A 25,937-nucleotide genomic window follows, 5' to 3' on the forward strand; every position below is an offset into this window, starting at 1 on the left:
CATGTTGTGCAGTCAGTAAAAGTCAGAAATAGCATTATAAATATTCACTAACCTTTGATGATCTTCATCTGATGACACTCATAAGACTTCATGTTACACAATACATGTATGTTTTGTTCGATAAAGTTAATATTTATATCCAAAAATCTCTGTTTACATTGGTGTGTTATGTTCAATAATGTGCCTCAAACATCCGGCGAATTTGCAGAGAGCCACATCAATTTACAGAAATACCCATCATAAGATGCAAGTGTTATGCACAGAATTAGAGATATACTTCTCCTTAATGCAACCGCTGTGTCAGATTTATTTTGTCTTGGCATTTAATTTGTCTTGGCACCTAAAACCCTCACAAACTTTTACAGATGCACAATTGAGAGCATCCTGTCGACCTGTATCACCGCCTGGTAAGGCAACTGCACCGTCCGCAATCGCAGGGCTCTCCACAGGATGGTACGGTCTGGGACCGAGACTGAAAAACAGGTTCTATCTCAACAGCCATCACTAGTACTAGTACATTAGAGGCTGCTGCCTATTTATATAGACTTGAAATCACTGGCCACTTTAACAATGTTTGCATATTTTGCATTACTCATCTCACATAGTTGAAGTCGGAAGTTTACATACACTTAGGTTGGAGTCATTAAACTCTTTTCAACCACTCCACAAATTTCTTGTTAACAAACTATAGTTTTAGCAAGTCGGTTAGGACATCTACTTTGTGCATGACACAATTCATTTTTCCAACAATTGTTTACAGACAGATTATTTCACTTATAATTCACTGTATCACAATTCCAGTGGGTAAGAAGTTTATATACACTAAGTTGACTGTGCCTTTAAACAGCTTGGAAAATTCCAGAAAATTATGTCATGGCTTTAGAAGTTTCTGATAGGCTAATTGACATAATTTGAGTCAATTGGAGGTGTACCTGTGGATATATTTCAAGGCCTACCTTCAAACTCAGTGCCTCTTTGCTTGACATCATGGGAAAATCAAAAGAAATCAGCCAAGACCTCAGAAAAAAATTGTAGACCTCCACACGTCTGGTTCATCCTTAGGAGCAATTTCCAAATGCCTGAAGGTCCATGTTCATCTGTACAAACAATAGTATGCAAGTATAAACACCATGGGACCAGGCAGCCGTCATACCACCCAAGAAGGAGACGTGTTCTGTCTCCTAGAGATGAACGTACTTTGGTGCGAAAAGTGCAAATCAATCCCAGAACAACAGCAAAGGACCTTGTGAAGATGCTGGAGGAAACGGGTACAAAAGTATCTATATCCACAGTAAAACAAGTCCTTTATCGACATAACATGAAAGGCCGCTCAGCAAGGAAGAAGCCACTGCTCCAAAACCACCATAAAAAAGCCAGACTACGGTTTGCAACTGCAGATGGGGACAAATATTGTACTTTTTGGAGAAATGTCCTCTGGTCTGATGAAACAAAAATAGAACTGTTTGGCCATAATGACCCTCGTAACGATGGAGGAAATATTGGGAGACTTTCAAGCCGAAGAATACCATCCCATCCGTGAAGCACGGGGGTGGCAGCATCACGTTGTGGGGGTGCTTTGCTGCAGGAGGGACTGGTGCACTTCACAAAATAGATGGCATCATGAGGTAGGAAAATTATGTGGATATATTGAAGCAACATCTCAAGACATCAGTCAAGAAGTTAAAGCTTGGTTCCAAATGGACAATGACCCCAAGCATACTTCCAAAGTTGTGGCAAAATGGCTGAAGGACAAAGTCAAGGTATTGGAGTGGCCATCACAAGGCCCTGACCTCAATCCTATAGACAATTTGTGGGCAGAACTGAAAAAGCGTGTACGAGCAAGGAGGCCTACAAACCTGACTCCGTTATATCAACTCTGTCAGGAAGAATGGTCCAAAATTCACCCAACTTATTGTGGAAGGCTACTCGAAACATTTGACCCCAAGTTAAACAATTTAAAGGCAATGCTACCAAATACCAATTGAGTGTATGTAAACTTCTGACCCACTGGGAATGTGATGAAAGAAATAAAAGCTGAAATAAATCACTCTACTATTATTCTGACATTTCACATTCTTAAAATAAAGTGGTGATCCTAACTGACCTAAGACAGGAAATGTTTACTAGGATTAAATGTCAGGAATTGTGAAAAACTGAGTTTAAATGTATTTGTCTAAGGTGTATGTAAACTTCAGACTTCAACTGTATATACTGTATTCTATTCTACTATTCTTAATTCCATTCCGTTACTTAGACTTGTGTGTATTGTGTATATGTAACACTTCTCATCACTTCTTGATATACTATCTATTGATCAATGTATTACATTATTTTCAATTAGTAAATAATAGGAAATGCAGTAAATCAAGAATCTGGTTAGAAAATTATAGTGTCTTTGTGCAAGATATCTAGTTAAGTAATCTGGTGAATTATTACATACTATCCAACTGCCCAAGACCCTTATGTGGTTAACAAATCTAAAGTCACACATGCACAGAGGGGAACGGTGCGACAGGTCCCGCAGCCTCGGTCTTCTGCAAAAATGTACCTTTTGCCATTCCTCTGTATCGGTCGAGGATCTTGACAGTACTGGGACAACTGGCGGGGATGTGCCATCGTGCCACCTTCAGTTCCAGTAGCTGTAGTTTCCTCCGCAATGCCCTGTTTTTCCACATTTTGTTACATTACAGCCTTATTCTAAAATGTGTTAGATCGTTTTTTTCCCTTCATCAATCCACACACACAATACCCCATATTAACAAAGCAAAAACAGGTTTTTAGAAACTATTGCTAATTTATTAAAAATATAAAACTGAAATATCACATTTACACAAGTATTCAGAGCCTTTACTCAGTACTTTGTTAAAGCACCTTTGGAAGCGATTACAGCCTTGTCTTCTTGGGTATAACGCTACAAGCTTGGCACACCTGTATTTGGGGAGTTTCTCCCATTCATCTCTGCAGATCCTCTCAAGCTCTGTCAGGTTGGATGGGGAGTGTAGCTGCACAGCTATTTTCAGGTCTCTCCAGAAATGTTTGATTGGGTTTAAGTCCGGGCTCTGGCTGGATACTCAAGAACATTCAGACTTGTCCCGAAGCCACTCCTGCGTTATCTTGGCTGTGTGCTTAGGGTCCTGTTGGAAGATGAACCTTCACCCCAGTCTGGGGTCCTGAGTGCTCTGGAGCAGGTTTTCATCAAGGATCGCTCTGCACTTTGCTCTGTTCATCTTTGCCTCGATCCTGACTAGTCTCCCAGTCCCTGCCAGGTGTCCTCCAGACTTGGCATTCAGGCCAAAGAGTTCAATCTTGGTTTCAACAGACAGAGAATATTAAACTATACTTGTTCTAGCCTAGGTTTACTATCTCTCTAAAAACAGGTATTAACGCAAGCCTGTTTTAAATTAAAAGTTAAAGGGGTTAATGAGGGGTATGTGGTTAATTACCCTCTTATCCCTAGACACTTCACAAGATAACTATAATATGTCAGATAAAGACATCCCCTGTATACATCTTAAGCCACACTGCTACGATTTCTCCCCATTGTGGACACTCCTATGTCTGATAAGGCTACTCAGGAAGGAGAAGCTCTTGTGACATAATTTGCACTTGAAGCTGTCTTTGGTGTGAACAGTCTGGTGCTGCTTCACATACCTTGCCTCAGCAAAGCGCTTCCCACACGTGGGGCAGGCATATGGCTTGTCGGCGTCCATCCTAATGCTCGGCCTCCCACATTGTAACCCAATGACACCAGAGGTAGAAGCAAGAGTTTTTGAGCTCCCTCCTTGACCTCTAGCCATTGTTTGGGTGTTGTTGGGATTATGTGCTGTGTTATAGGCTAGGTACCTCTTATGGTGAACGCCCATCCTGACCCTGTCTGTATTGGTGGGGTAACCATGAGGTAGCTGAGGAAGGCTAGACCCAGGTCCAGACCTTCTATGAACCCATTCACCAGGAATTGGACGAGGCCCTGAAGGAGAAGACCGACTGGCTGATAGTCCCCCCTGGAGGTAGTCTCCCGTCACTCTCTGTGAAGGCTGAAGCCCAGGGTGACCTGATCTGTCCATCATGGATATTGTGGTGTTTGTATCATAGGAACAGGAGGGTCTATCTTTATCAGCCCCAGACTGCAGACTGGATCCCTGACTGGAGCCTCTGTCTCTCTGATGACCACCAGGACTGAGGTTGTTCAGTCCACCTGTCCACTGGTTGTGTTTTGTGTGGTGGTGGAGTCTCTGTCCCTCACGGTTGGGTCCTAGTTCCGACTCGGGAAGGAAGAGTGATGGCTCCAGATCCAGGGTTTTGATCCGGGGCCAGGGTTTGTGACCACCCACCTCAGAGGTGCAGTCTCTCCCGTCAGCAACACCAGATATCAGCAGGTCCTCATGGACTGCAGACTGTAAACACAAATTTAATAGAAAAGCATACATGTTTATATAAGAAACTGCTGTACACACAGAAACATGACATGATATTATAAAATGTTAACCACAGTCAAGTACCTAACAATATGGAGCCATTGGAGTTTATTGTGAAACAATGTCCATATGTGTTGATTCAAGAATGAAATATGTTTTGGTTCAACTGAGTTAAGGGAAACTCTGTCTCTGCAATAATACAAAAAGAACCAAGTCAGTCAGCACAGCTACACGTTCTCTCCCCCCCGCACACGGACACCTCCCTGTCCCTGCAGACGAAATCTACACCTCACCCTGCTGTCATGGAGACTAGGTTCGGTTGTTGTTTTGTGTTCGACTGTCTTTTTCTGGTTGTGATTAACAGTGTTGTTCCCCAGCCCAGAGTTGAGGACTCTGTTCCATCCACTGACCTCCACTATGTCACCTCTGGTCCTGCCCTGCTCAGTAATGTTGTCCCCTGGGCCCTTGGCTGCACCCGTCTGGGTCTGGAAATCCGAGATGGCCACCCAGTCTCTTCTGTTAGCCTCCAGCCAACCACCTGCAGAAGGAGATTAGAAAATAGACTTTACAAACGTGTCAGAGAAAACGCTACATATGGATTTTTTTGGGTCAATTACCTGGTCAAGTTAAGATGTGTGTTTTTGTATGCAAACATAAGTTGCTCTATGCTGTAATTATTTCCCCCTTACCTTGCTCCCCCATCTTTAGTCCACTCAGCAGGTCAATGCTCTCTGGTCCGTCTTCTATTGTCTCCTCTTTGACCAGCAGCAGATCAGGCTTCCAATCCTCCATGTCTACCGACTGTAAGAGATAAAGAGTGAAAGGATGTTGGATCAAGAAATCTGATATGAGCACCCTGCTGTGGAGTATTATCTGATTGGGCAATGAGGGATTGCTATGAATACTATGCAAACATGTTAGTTTTTGATTACTTTACACACTTTCATGGTTTGATAAGACAACAGCACTCCGACTCTGAGAGGCTTTGTGGATACGAGCTCTGACCTAATACCATTCAGACAGTAGTTCACAGTGGGCTCACCTCAGTGAGACTGTGTGTGGTCCTATGCTGCTCAGCTGGTTCCTCTGTGGGTTCAGGAGGTGGTGTAGTCTGGTTGTCCTCCATGACCATGGTTCCCTCAGGGTTCCCCAGACCCTCCTCCTTCACCAGCAGCACTTCTGGACCCTCCTCCTCCTGGAAGAGACAGGTGATACAGATTACACAGACTTACACTCCCTCAGGTACATACACAGATAATAAACACACTTTCAACATGGAGTGTTTACCCATCCCCACTACTTTTGAGTCCTATACTGTAGTTACAGAATGACTTCATTGTTGTTAAACCCATCATGGTGGATATAAATATGATGTTGTGGGTAAATATGATTCAGATAAGTCAAAAGTCATCAGACAAACTAACCTATTCTGAATTGTACAGTAAGTGTAAATACTTTAAGTATATTTATTTATATTTAAGTGTATATTGGTTATAAAGCGCTGTTGGGTATATGCAGAATAGGGTGATATCAGATGTGATATATACTAAAGGGAGTCTCAATGAAAGTCTCAGAATAAAAAAGTCCCATTTTGTGTTTATTAAACAAATAAGTTTTAAGTACACCATATGAAAACCACATGTACACGTCTCAACAACAAAATTGATAACTTGCATACATGTTCTCATTAAATGTATTGGAAAAACATTTTGTAGTTTAATTAGAAGTAATAAAATAGACATTTGTGAACATCATATAGCCTACACAGTACAAACACAATATGTAACATACTTTTTAGGCCTATATATGCCACAGTACAAACACAATATGTAACATACTGTTTAGGCCTATATATATATATATATATATATATATATATATATATATATATATATATATATATATATATTTATTTATATTATATATATATATATATATATATATATATATATCACACAATGTCTGGATGCAATATTCTACCCTGAAATCTGTTACTCTTGTTATTCCAAATGTATCTGTGGATTTTTCTGCTGACAATCGTGAGAATGTACATTTGTCTTTAATGCAGGGTTTGATGTAAACGTCAGAAGTTATTGAGTGGAATGTTTTTTCTGCTGGTGTATCCTGAGGTAGCTCCTCTCTGAAAACCTCTTCCCGCAGTGCGTACAGGCAAACGGCCTCTCTCGCGTATGGACCATATGGTGCCTCTTCAGCTGGTCCTGGCGGGAGAACCGCTTCTCACACTGGGGGCAGCTGTAAGGTTTTTCCCCTGAGTGGACCCTCTGGTGCCTTTTCAGGTCACCAGCCTGAGCGAAGCACACATGACACTGGGTACAGCTGTAGGGTTTCTCTCCAGTGTGGACCCTCTTGTGGATCTCCACCTTCTGGGGGCAGCTGAAGCCTTTGTTACAGAACATGCAGAGGAACCGTTTCTCTTTACTATTGCCTGATGTGGCTCCCCCTCCCTGAGCCTGGACTCTAGCCCTGTCGTTTGAGTTCAATACCTGATCGAAAAGGATGTGGCTGTGAGAATCGGAAAGGGCCATTGAAGTGGACACTGGGTCGTGATCCTTGAACGTGTGTACAAGGGAGTGGGTGGCGACATTTGGATTTGTCTCTAAGCTTTCCCTGTAATCTAAGAAATTTCTGCCCTGCGAGTGTCTGTCTCCTAGGTGACCTTTCCATGTGGGAGGAACGTCGCCCTCCAATTTCACAGTCACCTCATCTACGACTGAACCCTCACCTTTCTTATCTAGGCACCCTTCAGAGTATACACTACTACTGTACCGGTTCCATTCCCCTCTAAGCAGATCAGTCTGTGTCTCTAAACCCAAGGATATGTTGCCAGGGTCCATCTCTGTAGTGTAAGAACAAGACCGATCATCACCACCAGTGTCTAACGTGTCACCATCACCATCTCCACAGGAATGACCCATCCTCTGGTTCTGGTGAAATACTGGTAGGTACTCTGAGCCAGGAGCAGGAGGACAGCCCAGTCTCCACAGCCCCAGTCTCTCTGGGTCTGATCTGTGGTCAGATCCTGTGTGTAAAAGCCTGGGTGTTACAGTTAAAGTCTCGGTGTCTGTCTCTGACTTGAGGACGGCGTTCGGCGTTCCACTGACCTCCATGATGCTGCGTATGGTCCTGGCCTGGGGCACAGCGGAGAGGACCTCCGTGGCCACAGGGGGCGCCACTCCAGCCACTGCCTCGGTCTGGATGTCTCTGCTGTGCTGTGGGTCCTTCTTTCCTTTAGTCATCTGCTGCTTGACCCCAGGACCTGCATCTACAGACTGACAAGAAGAGAGAAGGTTATTATCGGTACATGAGTTGAATTGGATAACAATGTGGTACTGAAGTCTCAATGTCCCCTAATGCAAATAAATGAATAGCTGAGGGCAGCCTTTCTGAAATTAAGATGGGCCACATTTGATTAACTGTAATTTTGATGTAATACTATTACACAAACCTCTATCACGATAACATGCTGGGTTGAGGTTCCACTCCCCTCATCAACAGTGATTGGTTGGTCATCTCTCCATGTGTTGTGTCCCGCTGGCTTCACAAAGCTCCTGTGACCTCCAGTGAGATGTCCTTCACCTGAGAGAGTGATTGGGGGAAAAGAGGTGGTTAGGTTAGCTACTGTCAATGCTCAATGCTATATTGTACACATGACACTGTCTACAAGTGGCAAGGATGTCCCTTCTTATAACTTCTTGATATACTATTTATTTATTGATTGATTGATTGATTGTGTTCCATGCATCACATCATTTTTATTGAGTATGACAATAGTAAATTCAGTAACTCAAGAGTCTGGTTAGAATATGATTTTGTGTCTGTGTTAGAATAATGTATTCTTAATTGACCTGCCTGGTAAATAATTTTTTTTTGCAAGATAGCTAAGTAATCAGGGGAACTATTACATCAGGCCTGGCCCAGGGCATAAGTGACATAAGTAGTTGCTTAGGAGGCCATCCACTAGTGCCGCCCCCCCCCCCCCCCCCCCCCCCCAAAAAAAAAATGTATAGAGTGCCTTGAGAAAGTATACACAACCCTGGACTTTTTCCACATTTTGTTGTGTTACAGCCTGAATTTAAAATTGACTAAATGTGGATCTTTGGGGGTCACTGGCCTACAAACAATACCCCATAATGTCAAAGTGGAATTATGTTATTTTTATATATATACACACAAATTAAGTTAAGTAATAAGTTCAGGAGTAAACATTTTCTTAACAAATCACAATAAGTTGCATGGACTCACTCTGTGTGCAATAATAGTGTTTAAAATGATTTTTGAATGACTACCTCATCTCTGTACCCCACACATACAGGTCTCAGTCGAGCAGTAAATTTAAAACAGATTCAACCACAAAGACCAGGGAGGTTTTCCAATACCAATATACAAAAAAGGGCATTGAATATCCCTTTGAGCATGGCAAAGTTATGAATTACACTTTGAATGGTGTATCAATAGACCCAGTCACTACAAAGATACAGGTGTCCTTACTAACTCAGTTGCCAGAGAGGAAGGAAACCGCTTATGGATTTCACCATGACTCCAACTGTGACTTTAAAACAGTTAGAGTTTAATGGCTTTGATAGGAGAAAACTGAGAATGGATCAACAACATTGTAGTTACTCCACAATACTAATATAAATGACAAGAGTGAAAAGAAGGAAGATTGTACAGAAACAAAAGAAAATTCTAAAAATATGTTTTCATTTTGTCATTATGTGGTAGTGTGTAGATTGGTGAGAAACAATTATAATTAAATCCATTTTAAATGCATGCTATAACACAACAAAATGTGGAATAAGCAAAGGGGTATGAATACATTCTGAAGGCACTCACCAGCCAGGTTATGAGGTATACCACAAAATGTGACAACGGAAAGGCAGGCTTCATCAGCGCTGCACACACCACTTTACAATCTGGAGGCATTTTGTATGTATGCAGTATGCATCTTGAAAACATTTTATATATCCCCCCCTGGCAAAATGTGTAGAATTGCAGGAAATTAACTCTAAAATGTCCTCTGCCTTAACTTTTGTGTAGGGCCCCCAAAAGGCTAGGGCCAGCCCGACCCGCCGGAAAACGTGTGGCGAGACAGCATTTGCTCCAATACTTTTCAACACCTTCCAAGCAGCAGCAACAAATGCGTTTACCAGACATATTCATTAGTTTATGTCATAGAAAAAAAAATTAAACGTAAAAGCAGCCGTTTCTTATTGGACAAGCTTACATAGTACCTCCCCCAATTTCAGCATATTTTCCCCCGTTTGTCTAGTGAGGAGGTAGCCCCCACACTTGCTGTGACAGGTGGATTCACTTGTCAGTCACAGCGGTCGCCTAGCTACAGCCTACAGAGCCTCATCAACCACGCCTCTCAACAACTAGTCTGGTTGCACCAGCACCTCGTCAAAGACAGTACAGTATGAAGATAGGCAGAAACTGTTTCTCCAATAGAAATCCCTGATCATGCTTGTAGGCGATGTCATTGCAACGTTGGCTAGCTTTACTCATGCACAGAAACATGTCATCGGTTCTAACGGTGGTCTCGCGCTGTCAAATCAAAGACACTACTTTGATCTAAAGTTGTTTTTGTTCTCTAATCGACTTCTCAAACCCCGGCCTGGTCTGTTTGGTCTGCTTCGCAAGGGTTCCCGGAAGTCTCGCAATGTAGCGTCTCGGTTTAGAAACTCTGTGACCTCGTTGTTTGGCTGTCCTTGCTATCATGGATCATTGGGACGGCCCTACCCCCATTAAAGTTGAAAGTTAAAATGGTTAGGACTTGAGGCTAGGGATGTCCCAATGATTTCGGATAGCACTAACCATTGTTTGACTCGCAATATGCCCCTGTCTTCGCGCACGTTCTGTGGGACCCGACTTTGTGGCTGTGTTATCTAGTGTAAACAGTCTTCTCCTGCCTGCCTCAAGAGAGAGCGAACACATATTTTCATGGAAAACAAGAGTGTGTTAATAAAAGCAGTTTAGTCGTTGTCCAAATCTAGGTACAACGATCCAATCTATAGCTATAGTAGACTAGCTAGATAACATTAGCTAGATATGTTTATGCAGCCAGCAGCTAACGTTAATATTGATTTTTAGAAGTGGGGGGGCCCCTTTTTTTAAATCCAGTCCGATACACTCCAAATCAAATTGCGCCGAATACAACAGAATACAACAACCTTACAGTGAAATGCTTACTTCCAAGCCCTTAACCAACAATAAAAATAAGTGTTAAGTAAAAACTTTTTTTTATTTATTTTTAAATACAGTTAAATAACAGTAGCGAGGCTATATACGGGGGTACCGGTACAGAGTCAATGTGCGGGGCACAGGTTAGTCGAGGTAACATGTACATGTAGGTAGAGTTAAAGTGACTATGCATAGATAATAAACAGCGAGAAGCAGCAGCATAACAAAGGGGAGGAGGGGGGGATGACGACAATGCAAATAGTCTGGGTAGCCATTTGATTAGCTGTTCAGGAGTCTTATGGCAGTTGCCATACCAGGCAGTGATGCAACCAGTCAGGATGCTCTCGATGGTGCAGCTGCAGAACTTTTTGAGGACCCATGCCAAATCTTTTCAGTCTCCTGAGGGGGAATAGGCTTTGTTCCAGAAACATCCTACTCGACCGCTCAGAGTCCTAAAGTACACAGTTGCCTCGTTTTGTATCACATTCCAATGATAAAAAAATGCAATTTCAGAATGTGGAGGGGACGTGTCTCCCCCGTCCCCAGTGAAAGTTGCGCCCCTGATTTAGACTCACTGAATAAATGTGTTTGGCACAGGTAAAGAAGATGAAACGATCTGCTGCTGCTACCCAAGGCGTAGGGATACTCAAGTTCCTGAAAGGGTTAGTCAGCCAGTTTATTAGTCCAGTAAACTTCATTGGCATATTATTTTATTTATGTTTCTGGAGCAAATTCCCCTGTCTTAAAATTCCACCACAGAGCATTCTACACAGACAATATGAACACATTTGTCCAACCATAACAGATGGATAGCTAATGCAGAAAGAGAGAATTTATGGATTCTAGCACCACAATAACTTTCTCAAATACAGAGACAGGCAGCCATCAGTCTTTTTCAACGACCTAGTCACGTGCATCGTGACCAAGGGTTGAACCCAAAGTCATTTAGAACCATTTTTGTTGTTGTTCCGTTCCACTGTTCCGACCAGCAAAATAAATTACTGAACCGGGTCGACCCTAAGAAAAGTACCCGATTATATAGTTCCTTTTTGTTCATTTTTAAACCTATGAAATATAATTTCGTTATTTTCTGGTTTTCTGTTCTGTTCCCTGAACCGGTTCCAACTTACTGATATGAATTGGTAATGCAGGTTTGGTTAGAATAGAGTGCAATAGAATGAGTGATATTCAATGAAATATACTTAATGAAAAGGGGGGTATTATTTTCAAGTAAACTTTAGCAAATAGTTGATTTAATGATTGAATATATGGATTTTACAGGCAATCAATTCCTACAGTGAGCGCCAGGAAACCAACTTCTGGTGGGATGGATGGAGACCAGGACAACACAAAGTTAGTGGTTTTATGACTTATAAAAACTGTTACAAAGTCTGTGTATAGTGTTAAATGTAACCCTGCCTTACATAAAGATAACATAATTAGTCATTTCTGAAGAGCACTGTAATCAGACGAAGAAATAGGTTAAATAGGAATACATTAAATGAAGACTTTCAAACCTGTCCTGAGTGTTTCCAATTCACATGACCTGACAAAAAATCCAAGCCCTATAGTCATAACATAGATGAAAAGGGAAGCTATCTATAACAATCTTTTGTCATGGCCTACAAATAGGACACAGAGTTTTACCTAACCAGGAAAAACTCTAAAACAACCAAAGCGTATATTGGATACTATCCAAAAACTGACCAAGTCACAATTCTGGGTAACATCTGAACACATGCGCAGAGGGGAACGGGACAACTTATGCAAAATGTACCTCTTGCCATTCCTCTGTATCGGTCGAGGATCTTGACACTACTGGGACGACTGGCGAGGACCCGCTCTCTAATGGTCCTCTCTGCGCGCTCCCGTGACACCTTCAGTTCCAGTTGCTGTAGTTTCCTCCGCAATCCCCTGTTTTCTTTCTGGCTTTGAGACATTTCCAAACGAAACACTGCATAGTCGTCGTCTACGAGTTTACAGATCTCTGCCACGGCTGCATTCGCTAGCACCTCCATGACGGAGGCTATTTGAGTGTGAAAAACCATACAGTTAGCCATTAGCGGCTACCTAGCTAGCATTACCTAGCATCAACCAGGTCCTGTCTCCAACGCGAGTTAAAGACTACCTGGGGTAAGTATGTAATGCTGTGCAGTTAACTTAGTCATATGTTGAGTTCCAGGATGTTAATACACGTCTAAATAACAATAAAACCGCTAACGTGGAAATGGTTATTGGTCACTGTTTACTTCCGTTTACTACTACTTCTTTGATGACGTTTAACGGCAGTTGGCCAATCAATGTTGAATTACCGCCACCTACAAGACTGGAGTATAACTCCCTTATACTTCGCTTGAAAAAAATGGTTTAATAATAATAGAACAAATACACTACCATCTAACACGACAATAAAAAAAACTCCACTATTTAAATATATTTAGTCCTACCTTAGGCCAACAACCTGAAAGGATGGGACACCACCACTTAACACACCCTGTAACTCTTCTGATGTCAAGTCTCGCACTCACAAATACCTCTGCAGCTGCCACCACAACCTCAATTTTCTGCGACTTACATTCCATCCCTGCAGTACTGTTGATAACCATTACTATAAATGCCAAAAATCCAATCTTACTGAATGAAACATATCACTTATTGGTTTATTCCTCTGTACTGGTACAGATCTACTACTCACACCACTCCTCAGGATCCCTTTACCCATCTTCCTCTACTTTCTTCACTGCCTCAGCATATGTGACTCACCACCTGGATTCAGTCTTATGTAGAAAATTTGAATTTTTATTTTTTACATTGGATAAAAGTAGAGACACAGAGCTACAAAATGGTATCATACACAGCATTTTTGAGTAACAATGGGAAAGTATTTCTACTTTGAAAGTTGATACACTTGTAAACTCACTTTTGAGAAAACAGCCTTTGAATGTTTTGGTACCTACTAGAGCTCTCCTTTGTCTACACCCATTCAGCATTGTTCACACCCTCTTAAGCCAGCCCCACCCATCTCTTTAAGGATTCACATGAGGTCATGTGCTGAAGACTAAAAGTGGTAGGTGCCTACAAAAAGGCAAAATTCCAGGTAAACAGAAAGTGTCCAGATCAAAATATTTTTTTAATATTAGATGACGCTTAACCAGACACACTTGTCTAAATTGATTGGTCATGTGAAATAAATGCTATAACCCCCAGCCACATCCAGCGGTGGAAAAAGTACTAAATGGTCATACTTGAGTAAAAGTATAAATCATTTCAAATTCCTTATATTAAACCTGATGGCACAATTGTATAAAAAAAAATGTAATTATTGCCAGATAGCCAGGGGCACAATGTACTTAAGTATCAAAAGTAAATGTAAAAATATAAACCATTTCAACTTCCTTATATTAAGCAAACCAGAAGGTACAATTTATATTTTTTTTATTGATGTATAGCCAGGGGCACACTCCAACACTCAGACATTATTTTCAAACAATGAAAATCAAATGTTATTGGTCACATACACATGGTTAGCAGATGTTAATGTTAGTGTAGCGAAATGCTTGTGCAAGGGTCCACTTTTTCCAAAAACTTCACTCCTACTGTCACAGACTCATCTTTATCCTGACCCTCGGTGCAAGCTTCAGGCTCCGAGAACTTCATCACACCTACCACCTCCGATACTTCGCCCTCATTCACTTCCATTTCTCCTCCTGTTTTCAGCTCCCTCTGCTTACACGTTCTACGTATTGTAGACTCGTCAACAGAGATGTTATATTCTCAAAAAAACTCCCTGATGTTGTGAGCTGAGTGATCTTCTGGGAAGAACTGTGTTTCCAGGCAGTTTGATTCCAGTTGCCAGTCTGGGGTGAGGTAATGGATAGTGAAGCTGATGTAGGGTTGAGACAACCCCTGCTTTCACTGGTCGAGGTCAGTGGTTGCAGCAAACCATGTGCCTTGAGCCAAAGTTTTTCCAACATCAGCTTTAACCTGGTTGTACAGGCTTAGGATTCAGTCTTGTAATTGATCAGTAGAAAACCCTTTTGCAATTACGTTAGCACAGCTGAAAACGGTTTTGATTAAAGAAGCAATAAAATTTGCCATCTTTAGACTAGTTGAGTATCTGGAGCATCAGCATTTGTGGGTTCGATTACAGGCTCAAAATGGCCAGAAACAAAGAAAATTATTCTGAAACTCATCAGTCTATTCTTGTACTGAGAAATGATGGCTATTCCATGCGAGAAATTGCCAAGAAACTGAAGATCTCATACAACGCTGTGTACTACTCCCTTCACAGAACAGCGCAAACTGGCTCTAACCAGAATAGAAAGAGGAGAAGGAGGCCCCGGTGCACAACTGAGCAAGAGGACAAGCACATTAGAGTGTCTGAAACTGATTTTGTTTTGATATGTTTTTGGGGAAGACATTTTTTTGCTTCCATGAGCTAGCTAGATTTGTTTTGACCAGCACTGTAGGCGCGCGGGACAACTTTACCAGCATCATAGCATACGTATCGATGAATCGTTGTGACTTATGAAATACAAGTGATAGTGTAATCAATGTGTAATAACTACATACAAATTAATTAAAGCGTTAAATTATTATGTGACATGCAGTCATGTTCAGGTCCTGATTGGTCAACAAGCTTATTTGACGTGTATCTTTTTTGACATGCCAAGACCCCAACGGCGTTCCATAGAAATCCTGGTTGAGAATGAAATGACTGAGCAAATGACAAACGAAACAGCACAGCAAGGTAGTGAAAGAAATTGGTTTTGATTATGTTTTACTGTTAATGGGGACATACGTAAATGCCAACAAAATAACTTTTTGGTCAGTGTGGTGTGTGTGTGTAACCTTTAACTGGGCAAGTCAGTTAAAAACAAATTCTTATTTACAATGACGGCCTACCCCGGCCAAACCCGGACGACGCTGGGCCAATTGTGCGGCGTACTACGGCGTACTATGGGACTCCCAATCACGGCCGGATGTGATACAGGCTGGATTCGAACCAAGGACTGTAGTGACACCTCTTGCACTGAGATGCAGTGCCTTGGACCGCTGCGTCCATGTGTGTGTAATTATTTAACTGTAATAGAATGCTTAAAAAGGCCGCTAATTTTTTAGAATATCGGTTATCGTGCTGTTTTTTTTGGGCAATGAAAATATCGGTATCGCCAAAAAATGTCATATTGGTGCGTCACTAGTTTTACGTTATAATTATTATTCACTCACACAGTCTATCATCTTCTGTGTTGCATGAGTATATGCAATGACCCCCATGCACAATTTACATAAATACAAATTAGTCTTAAGAAGACAGTGACAGTAATTGCAATGAGCTCAACAATTGACAAATACAGGAGCCTTGTATAGGAGTCTATAGTCTCTCTCGTTGGAACACTTTTACAACCAAGTCGACGACTGCCGGATTTTAACTTCACAAAATATGTTGGTTGGGTAACTAAACTACATAACGTGTTATCGTGTGCAATGGGCGAATAGAGTCTGCAGACACACGACACATACAGCTGCAGAACAACGTGAAGTGTTTTTAAAAGAGTAGGTAACACTGAAAGCTTCAGTTTACATTATTGACAAGCTATTAGCAAGTTAGACAGACAAACCATGACATTTTCCCCCATTCCGAAGTCACCACATCATGCATTGAGCTAAAAGTTAACTTAGCTTGCATTTGCTATAAAGTAGCGGGTGGTGGTCACGAAGATGACTCAAGAGATTTGAAGTGTTGATTTGAAGTTGTTTTTTGCATGTTCTGCAGATAGGGTGACCATTTTCGATTAAGTTTCCCTCAGCATTCTTGTTAAACCCAAAATACGACCACACTTCAGATTTTGTCCTCTTAGAAGGTTGAAAAATCTCTCGAGCGCTGTCACTGACTCTGCCATGTTTCCACACAAATCAAAACCCACGTTGCATGCTGCGCCTATGTCAGACTGTGTCTAACTTTGGTTGATGCTGGTTGATGCTGGACAGTATTTACTGATTTAATGATAATTATAATTTGAAACGGTAATACCAACCGTTGGGAATTTTACCATTTACCAGTTTTACCATGGTTTATCGTGAAACGGTAACCATTTCATCCCTACAAGGTAGCATATTAATGAGATCAGACGTGGTACCATAATATATACTGTTAGGCCTGGGCAATTCCAGTCCTCGTGGGCCTGATTGGTGTCACACTTTTCCCCTATCCCTAGCAAACACACCTGATTTTAAACTAATTGCATTTTTATTAACTGAATGTCATGATTAGTTGATTATTGGAGTCAGGTGTGTTAGCTGCAGCTGGGGCAAAAGTGTGACACCAATCAGGCCCCCGAGGACTGGAGTTGCCCAGGCCTGTTCTAAATTAACCGAGTAAAAACTCACAGATGATTATTAAAGCTAAAACCAAGTTTATTCACCCAATGGGTCAGACAGCTGAACAGACAGACATGTTCCCACCAGCACAAATATATATACCCCAATTTAGGTGAAGTCTCCTCCTTTCCTCTAGACATGACATCTTTATTACTAGGCAGGAAGTTCGGTGATGTGGATAATAAACTGTTCCTTCTCCCTTAATGTGACCCGACCTGTCCCAGCCCCATTCCTCACTAAACCACATCTCTCCCCCCCAAAAAAAATCTTTGGAGGGAGTTGAAAGTCCGTGTTGCCCAGCAACAGCCCCAAAACATCACTGCTCTAGAGGAGATCTGCATGGAGGAATGTCAAAATACCAGCAACAGTGTGTGAAAACCTTGTGAAGACTTACAGAAAACGTTTGAACTCTGTTATTGCCAACAAAGGGTATATAACAAAGTATTGAGATACACTTTTGTCATTGACCAAATACTTATTTTCCACCATGATTTGCAAATAAATTAATTAAAAATCCTACTTTTTTTTCTCATTTTGTCTGTCATAGTTGAAGTGTACCTATGATGACAATTACAGGCCTCTCATCTTTTTAAGTCAGAACTTGCACAATTGGTGGCTGACTAAATACTTTTTTGCTCCACTGTAGATTACTGGAACTATGGAATTATGTCCTGTGGTCTGATGAGACTAAGATAAACTTATTTGGTTCAGATGGTGTCAAGCATGTGTGGCGGCAACCAGGTGATGAGTACAACGACAAGTGCGTCTTGCCTACAGTCAAGCATGGTGGTGGGAGTGTCATGGTCTGGGCCTGCATGAGTGCTGCCGGCACTGGGGAGCTACAGTTCATTGAGGGAACCATGAATGCCAACATGTACTGTGACATTCTGAAGCAGAGCATGATCCCTTCCCTTCGGAGACTGGGCCGCTGGGCAGTATTCCAACATGATAACGACCCCAAACACACCTCCAAGACGACCACTGCCTTGCTAAAGAAGCTGAGGGTAAAGGTGATGGACTGGCCAAGCATGTCTCCAGACCTAAACCCTATTGAGCATCTGTGGGGCATCCTCAAACAGAAGGTGGAGGAGTGCGATGTCTCTAACATCCACCAGCTCCATGATGTCGTCATGGAGGAGTGGAAGAGGACTCCAGTGGCAACCTGTGAAGCTCTGGTGAACTCCATGCCCGAGAGGGTTAAGGCAGTGCTGGAAAATGATGGTGGCCACACAAAATATTGACACTTTGGGCCCACTTTTGTTGCCAGCGGTTTAGACATTAATGGCTGTGCGTTGCGTTATTTTGAGGGGACAGCAAATGTACACTGTTATACAAGCTGTACACACTACTTTACATTGTAGCAAAGTGTCATTTCTTCAGTGTTGTCACATGAAAAGATATACTCAAATATTTACAAAAATGTGAGGGGTGTACATGTCATATATCAAACAATGTCTGTATGCAATATTCTACCCAGGAATATTCAACACAGATCTGTTACTTTCATTATTCCAAATGCATCTGGGGATCTTTTCTGCAGACAATGAAAATGAATCTGTCTTTAATGCAAGGTTTGATCAAAAAGTCAGAAGCTATCGAGTGGAATGGGTACTTTCTATGTTATAAAGTGGAATGTTTTTTCTGCTGGTGTATCCGGAGGTAGCTCCTCTCTGAGAACCTCTTCCCGCAGTGCATACAGGCAAACGGCCTTTCTCCCATGTGGACCTTCAGGTGCATCTTCAGCTGGTTCTGGTGGGTGAAGCTCTTCTCACACTGGGGGCAGCTGTATGATTTGTCACCTGTGTGGACCCTTTGGTGCCTTTTCAGGCTGAAAGAGTGGGAGAAGCACATATGACACTGGGTACAGCTGAAGGGTTTCTCTCCTGTGTGGACCCTCTGGTGCCTCTTCAGGCTGCCAGCCTCAGCAAAGCGCATGTGACACTGGGTACAGCTGAATGGTTTCACCCCTGTGTGGACCCTCTGGTGGATCTCTACCTTCTGGGGGCAGCTGAAGCCTTTGTTACAGAACATGCAGAGGAACCGCTTCTCTTTGATATTGCCTGATGTGGCTCCCCCTCCCTGAGTCTGGGCTGTAGCCCTGTCGTTTGAGTTCAATACTTGATCGAAAAGGACCCGGCTGTGTGAATCGGAAGGCCCCATTGACGTGGACACTGGGTTGCGATCCCTGAAAGCATGTGGAGGGGAGTGGGTCGTCTCTAAGTTATCCGTGTAATCTAAGAAATCTCTGCCTTGTGAGTGTCCTTCTAAGTGAGTCTCATCTGCATTCCATGTCAGAGGAGCGTTGCCCTCCACTTTCACCTCATCTACCACTATAACCTCCCCTTTCTTATCTAGGCACCCTTCAGAGTATACACCACTACTGTACCGGTTCCAGTCCCCTCTAGACAGATCAATCTGTCTCTCTAAACCCAAGGATATGTTGACAGGGTCCATCTCTGTAGCGTAAGAACAAGATGAAGCACCACCAGTGTCTAACGTGTCACCATCATCATCTCCATGGGAATTAACCGTCCTCTCGCTCTGGTGAAATACTGGTAAATACTCTGAGCCAGGAGCAGGAGGACAGCCCAGTCGCTCAAGCCCCACTGGGTCTGATCTGTGGTCAGATCCTGTGTGTAAGAGCCTGTATGGTACAGTTAAAGTCTCTGTGTCTGTCTCTGACTTGAGGACGGCGTTCGGCATTCCACTGACCTCCGTGATGCTGCTTTGGATCCTGGGCGGCGCTGGAGCGATGGTAGGGTCTCCAGTCTGGATGTCTCTGCTGTGCCGTTGGTCCTCCTCTCCTTCAGACGTCTCCTGCTTGACCCCAGGACCTGCAGCCTCTGCATCTGCAGACTGATACAAGAAGAGAGGAGGTTATTACCGGTACATGAGTTGAATTGGATAACAATGTCATAGGGAAGTCTCACAAGCTCCCCTATGGCAGACAAATTAGTCCATGTAAGCAAGTGAATAGCTGAGGCGAGCCCTTCTGAAATAAATGTTGCACATTTGATTTACAAACTCTCCTTTTTAATGCAACACAATTACACTAACCTTTATCATGATAACATGCCTGGTTGAGGTTCCACTCCCCTCATCTATAGATATGGGTTGGTCATCTCTCCACGCGTGTCCCGCTGGCTTCACAAAGCGCCTATGGCCTCCAGTGAGATGTCCTTCACCTGAGAATGATTGGGGGAAGAGGTGGTTAGGTTAGGTACGGTTACTGCTCAACAGTATATATTGTACACTATTGACACTGTATAGAATTGGAAAGGATGTTAGGTAACACTTCGTATAACTTCTTTATATACTATTTGTTTTCAATAAGTAAATAATAGAAAAGGTAGTAAATCAAAAATCTGGTTAAAATATGAAAGTGTCTGTGCTAGAACGACAGTTAGTAATCAGGGCAATTAATGTATAATGTCCAAAAACTGACCAAGACCCAATTCTGGTTAACCATATGTGTGTAACAAATCTAGTGACACATGCACAAAGTGGAACGGGGCGACACGCCCCTCAGCCTTCTGCAAAATGTACCTCTTGCCAATCCTCTGTATCGGTCGAGAATATTGACACTTCTGGGAGGACTGGCGAGGACGCGCTCTCGCCTTGTCCTCTCTGCGCGCTCCCGTGCCATCTTCAGTTCCAGTAGCTGGAGTTTCCTCCGTAATGCCCCGTTTTCCTTCTGGCTTTGAGAAATTTCCAAACGAAACACTGCATAGTCGTCGTCTACGAGTTTACATATCTCTGCCACGGCTGCATTCGCTAGAACCTCCATGACGGAGGCTATTTGAGTGTGAAAAACCATACAGTTAGCCATTGTTAGCTAACATTAACTGCTATATAGCTTAGTTACCTAGATAACATCTATCAAACAAGTCCTGTCTCCAACACGAATTAATGACTACCCTGAGCAGGTATGTGATGCTGTGCAGTTAAATTAGTCATTTTGAGTTCTGTGGAGTTAATATCTAAATAAAAACGCTATCGTGGAAATTGTTCTTGGTCATGTTCACTTCCAATTACTTCTTCTTTACATTTCCATTGGCGAATCGCAACCAACTGAAATGTGTATATACCGCCACCTACCGTAGTGGAGTGTGAGGACGGTCACGGTCTCCCTATTCCTATTCTATAACTCTGAATTTCTAATAAAATAAAATTCCCTACAAACCTCACTACCCCCCCCCCCCCCCCCCCCCCTCCAAAAAACAATACCACCCAATCCCCATCTCAGGCCTACCTCTCTAACCCTATCAAATAAACTCTCCCTTTCTACATCATAATACATGTTCAACCCTTCTCTACCATACACCCATCACACATTCCAGTACCATGTTTCCCGATTAATTTCAAAGAAGGATTCAATCCCGTATGCCCCAATCTCATTCTGCACAACATAACTTGTGCAGCGTAGTGGGAGAGCATTCTGCTCTGGCCTGTCATGCAATTAGAATCATGCTACCGTTCAGCAGTTCCTATCTGTGTGAAAGTGTCTTCTCTGCTATGGCCGTGCTGAAAACTAAAAGCAGAAACAAACTGGACAAGCCAGCATGACCTCTGAATTGCCCTGTCAACCATCATCTCAGAGTTCGATAAACGTATAAAACTGAAAAAAACATCCGCAGTTTTCCCACTGATAGGCCACGCGCACACACACACACAATAAATAAACAGGTCAATGAGTTATTGTTCAGTAGGTTAATTATTATTGTTAATCAATTCTGACATTTTATTAAACTGGTTATAAACAGACACCTTCAAAAACATTTTTCAAGGTTGTGAAACTATTCACATGGTAATTGGTGATTATGAAATCCTAATGATTGTTATTTTTTCTATTTTAAAAACTGGTATGTGTTACTGTTCATTAACATCATTGGACTGGTTTTAATGTCATGTTCTGAGTCTGATAATGTATTACACCCCACTCCTATTACACCCCACTCCTGATGGGTCACCACTGAGTAGTTATACTTTTTTAAACATAATTTTTAACATTATACAAAGCTGCAAAAATGATTGAGGGGACAAAATCTCTTTAATTTTGTCACTAGAGTCAAATACGTGGTCTCCTAATTAAAAGGGCGTATTCACTTTAATTTATAATAAATGTTTTCTCAGTTAATATGGCTGTGTAATGTCTTTCTTTAATATCCTAATAGTAGCCCATTGAGACAGACTATATTTTGCAAGTGAAGCCTGCCCAAGAAGACAGCTGCAATACAACATCACAAAATGTAATCATCAACAGTCCATAATATTAGTTCGGGACCGAACCCCCCTCTGTCAGGGGGAGATTTTCGGCACAACACCGGGACGCTAATCTAAATAATGACAACAGACTTGTTAATTGTCTGATTTCATTAGGCTGTAATACACCATGCAATTGGTAGATACAGCCTGAAACGAATGTAACATTGTGCAAATGTTCCTTACAAGCAAGAATATTGAATACAATTACATTTGAACTTACTCTACACCGGTGATCTGTGCGGTTTGTCCTTCAATTGCTCGAAATTCGAGACAAATTATCCACAGGAAAGTATTGTTTACCCGAATTTTTAGAGCACCATTACTGCCGTTTTAAATTATGATCACCTGACACGTGCACAAAACCATGTAAACACCTGCAAACTTCAGTTTCATGAAAACGTCCGGTGTGCACGTACTTCCGTATTGTCCACGGGCAAAAAAAACATCTTGATTGCCACACACAAAGATCCGTGTTTTGAAGTCGGGTTAATAACACTGCCCTGTTGATATTTTGTCTAAAATGTATACCAACAGAAGGACGAACACCACGGAGTAAGTTCAAATTAAGTTTATTAAACATTCTGACTTGCAAAGGGACGGTTTGTCATTATTGAATGTATATGTGCGCGGCGTTTACATAATTTGAAGGCCTCGCTAAGTTTTGTGACAAACGTGTTTACAAAGGGAAAGGGGGATACCGACTCAGTTGTACAACTGAATGCCTTTAACTGAAATGTGTCTGAATCCGAGAGGTGCTGGGGGCTGTCTTAATCGACATCCACATTTTTCGTGCTCAGGGAACAGTGGGTTAACGACCTTGCTCAGGGGCAGAAGAACAGATTTTATTTTACCTTGTCAGTTCGGGGATTCGATCCAACAAACTTTCGGTTACTGGCCCAACGCTCTAAAGAACAGTGTGTTCGCAAGAATAGAGCAGAAGAGAAAATAATGATAATCAGCTTCTTGATATGCCCCACTAGACAGGTGGATTGGATGTTCTTGGCAAAGTAGAAATGCTCACTTACAGGGATGTAAACGAATTTGTGGACATGTTGGAGAAATAAGCTTTTTGTGCATATGGAACATCTTTTTCAGCTCATGAAAAATGATATCAACACTTAACATGTTGCATTCATATTTTTGTTCAGTGTACATTACACAAAATCTCCTATTATTGCTATCTTTCGAGCTGAGTGCAGACTCTTTTAGAAAGAACAGTGTGTTAGCAAGAATAGAGAAGAGAAAATAATTACTTTATTCCATCTACATCACCTCAGTAAGGTAAATATTCAACTATCCTTATTATAGCTTAGGTTTACTGTCTCTCTAAAAACAGATTTACTCAAGCCTATTTCAAATGACAAGTTAACAAAGGGTTAATGAGGGGTATGTGGTTAATTACCCTCTTACCCAAAGACACTTCACATGATAACTATAATATGTCAGATAAAGAATGGTTCTCATATCCCCTGTGTACATCTAAAGCCACACTGCTACGATTTCTCCCCATTGTGGACACTCCTATGTCTGATAAGGTTACTCAGGAAGGAGAAGCTCTTGTAACATAGTTTGCACTTGAAGGGCCTCTCCTTGGTGTGAACGGTCTGGTGCTTCTTCACATAGCTCGCCTCTGCGAAGCGCTTCCCACACGTGGGGCAGGCATACGGCTTGTCGGCGTCCGTCCTAATCTGTCCCATCCTGACCCTGTCTGTATTCATGGGGTAACCATGAGGTAGCTGAGGAAGGCTGGACCCAGGCTTCCTATGAACCCATTCAACAGGCATTAGACAAGATCCTGAATGAGAAGACAGACTTGCTGATAGACTACCACCAGGGGGGTCTCCCACCACTCTCTGTGAAGGCTGAAGCCCAGGCTGACCTGCTCTGTTCATCATGGATCCTGTGGTGTTTGTATCGTAGGAACAGGAGGGTCTATCTCTATCAGCCCCAGGTCCTGCTTCATCACTGCACTGAGACTGTGAAGAGAAGGGTCTGGGCTGCAGACTGGATTCCTGACTGGAGCCTCCGTCTCTCTGATGACCACCAGAACTGAGGTTGTTCAGTCCACCTGGCCACTGGTTGTGTTCGGTGTGGTGGAGTCTCGGTCCTTCGTGGTTTGGTCCTGACTTGGGAAGGAAGAGCAACGGCTCCTGATCCAGGCTTCTGATCCGGGGCCAGGGTTTGTGACCAGGTGCTTCAGAGGTCCAGTCTCTCCCGTCAGCAACACTGGGCATCAGCAGGTCCTCATGGACCGCAGACTGTAAACACAAATTGTACAGAAGAGCATATAAAAGGTTTATATAAGAAACTCTTGCTGAATACACAGAAACATTAAAAAAATCTGTAACATGCCCCTTCATGCCTTATTGCTATTATCAACTGGTTACAACTGAATTAGAACAGTAAAAATAAGTGATGTCATCCTCGTGTTATACTGTCTGATATACCATGGTGTTCAGACAATCAGCATTCAGGGCTCGAACCACCCAGTTTTATAATAAAATGTAAACCACAGTCAAGCCTATCTCTAACACTGTGATTCAAGTATCAATATGGAGCCACTGGAGTTTTTTTTTCAGCAGATCACGTGTAACCACACCAGCCCAGGACCTACACATCTGGCTTCTTCAGCTGTGGTTTCATCTGAGACCAGCCACCCGGACAGCTGATGAAACTGTGGGTTTGCACAAACAAAGAATTTCTGCACAAACTGTCAGAAGCCGTCTGAGGGAAGCTCATCTGCGTGCTCGTCGTCCTCACCAGGGTCTCAACCTAACTTCAGTGGGCAAATGCTCACCTTCAATGCCACTGGCATGCTGGAGAAGTATGCTCTTCACGAATGAATCCCTGTTTCAATTGTACTGGGCAGATGGCACACCAGATAGTGACTGGTTTTCTGATCCACGTCCCTTCTTTTTTAAGGTATCTGTGACCAACAGATGCATATCTGTATTCTTAGCAGTGTTGTAGTACTCGAGACCGGTCTCGAGACCACATCTTGAGTGGTTTTCTTGTCTCGGTGTCGGATACATTTGTACTCAGTCTTGACTCTGTCTCAGACAGTGAAGCCTTGTAATTTCTTAGAGACCAGCAGAGTACAAAATTCATAATTATCAGCTTCCATTCAGTAAGTGCATAAAACAGGTTTGTTTCTGTATGATATGTTAGATTAAAGACAGACACAAATGTCAAGTTCAAGCATTGTACAAGTCCCTACATACGGGGTCCGGGGAACAGCCCAGCTAGTTGATTACCTATCAACTAGACTAACATTATTGTTTCAATAGAAAGTGCAAACATAACAGCACAACATTAAGTTCTTAACAGTCAAGTCATAACAAATGAAAATGCATTGCATTTCTTTTTACTTCAGTTGTCCTCTTCCTGTTTTTTTATTTATTTATTTATTTATATATATATAACAGCACGAGTTAACACAGTCCCTTGCCTGTTCGGTGGCTTACACAGCCGACCAACCCGGAAGTAAGTATGGGCTCTGACGGGTAGAGTTAGGGTCACAAGCTGGGGAGCTTGGTGGAGTAGAAGCCTCACCCTCAGTTGACTCATGTCTCAAATCTGCTCCCCTTTCCCTTAGGCCTGGACTGTGATCCAGTTCATCTAGGTGAGTGTATGGTGTGTTCTGGTTTGTTGTCTGCTTTCCTACGTGCAGATCGA

General features: G+C 42.4%; 3 protein-coding genes across 4 annotated transcripts in view; all 3 read right to left on the minus strand.

The window, feature by feature from the left end:
• Window positions 1-2,774: 2,774 nt before the first annotated feature.
• On the minus strand, window positions 2,775-13,816 carry LOC110534683 (uncharacterized). The gene is made up of 7 exons (XM_090187472.1): window positions 12,394-13,816; window positions 7,882-8,012; window positions 7,538-7,705; window positions 5,458-5,610; window positions 5,105-5,216; window positions 4,826-4,953; window positions 2,775-4,394 (listed from the first exon to the last, which is right to left on the minus strand). The coding sequence occupies exons 1-7, from the start codon at window positions 12,674-12,676 to the stop codon at window positions 3,525-3,527; spliced, it is 1,845 nt and encodes a 614-aa protein (XP_090043598.1). The 5' UTR covers window positions 12,677-13,816; the 3' UTR covers window positions 2,775-3,524.
• A 3,199-nt stretch (window positions 13,817-17,015) lies between these two features.
• Window positions 17,016-21,073, minus strand: LOC110534640 (uncharacterized). The gene is made up of 3 exons (XM_021619563.3): window positions 20,544-21,073; window positions 20,055-20,182; window positions 17,016-19,853 (listed from the first exon to the last, which is right to left on the minus strand). The coding sequence occupies exons 1-3, from the start codon at window positions 20,824-20,826 to the stop codon at window positions 18,618-18,620; spliced, it is 1,647 nt and encodes a 548-aa protein (XP_021475238.1). The 5' UTR covers window positions 20,827-21,073; the 3' UTR covers window positions 17,016-18,617.
• Window positions 21,074-22,815: 1,742 nt separating this feature from the next.
• The window catches only part of LOC110534626 (uncharacterized), a 168,433-nt gene continuing 165,311 nt past the window's right edge, over window positions 22,816-25,937 (minus strand). The window contains exon 10 of one of the 2 annotated variants that reach the window (XM_090187489.1): window positions 22,816-24,520. In XM_090187489.1, the coding sequence (XP_090043615.1) occupies window positions 23,756-24,520 (765 nt within the window). In that variant the 3' untranslated portion in view covers window positions 22,816-23,755. The remainder of the gene's footprint in view (window positions 24,521-25,937) is intronic. The other variant, XM_090187484.1, reaches the window with a different exon arrangement.

Source organism: Oncorhynchus mykiss, chromosome 10 (assembly GCF_057628025.1).
Source record: "Oncorhynchus mykiss isolate SJ-2025 chromosome 10, ASM5762802v1, whole genome shotgun sequence".
Lineage (NCBI taxonomy): Eukaryota > Metazoa > Chordata > Actinopteri > Salmoniformes > Salmonidae > Oncorhynchus > Oncorhynchus mykiss.

Bases quoted from the DNA above. Each gene is read 5' to 3' on its own strand.
- LOC110534683 (XM_090187472.1), bottom strand. From the start codon at position 12,676: ATGGCTAACTGTATGGTTTTTCACACTCAAATAGCCTCCGTCATGGAG. The intron at 7,706-7,881 runs GTTTGTGTAATA...TCTTCTTGTCAG, and splicing joins AGCATGTTATCGTGATAGAG to TCTGTAGATGCAGGTCCTGG. The intron at 4,954-5,104 runs GTAAGGGGGAAA...CTCCTTCTGCAG, and splicing joins ACTAAAGATGGGGGAGCAAG to GTGGTTGGCTGGAGGCTAAC.
- LOC110534640 (XM_021619563.3), bottom strand. From the start codon at position 20,826: ATGGCTAACTGTATGGTTTTTCACACTCAAATAGCCTCCGTCATGGAG. The intron at 20,183-20,543 runs GTACATTTTGCA...AATCATTCTCAG, and splicing joins ATACAGAGGATTGGCAAGAG to GTGAAGGACATCTCACTGGA. The intron at 19,854-20,054 runs GTTAGTGTAATT...TTCTTGTATCAG, and splicing joins GGCATGTTATCATGATAAAG to TCTGCAGATGCAGAGGCTGC.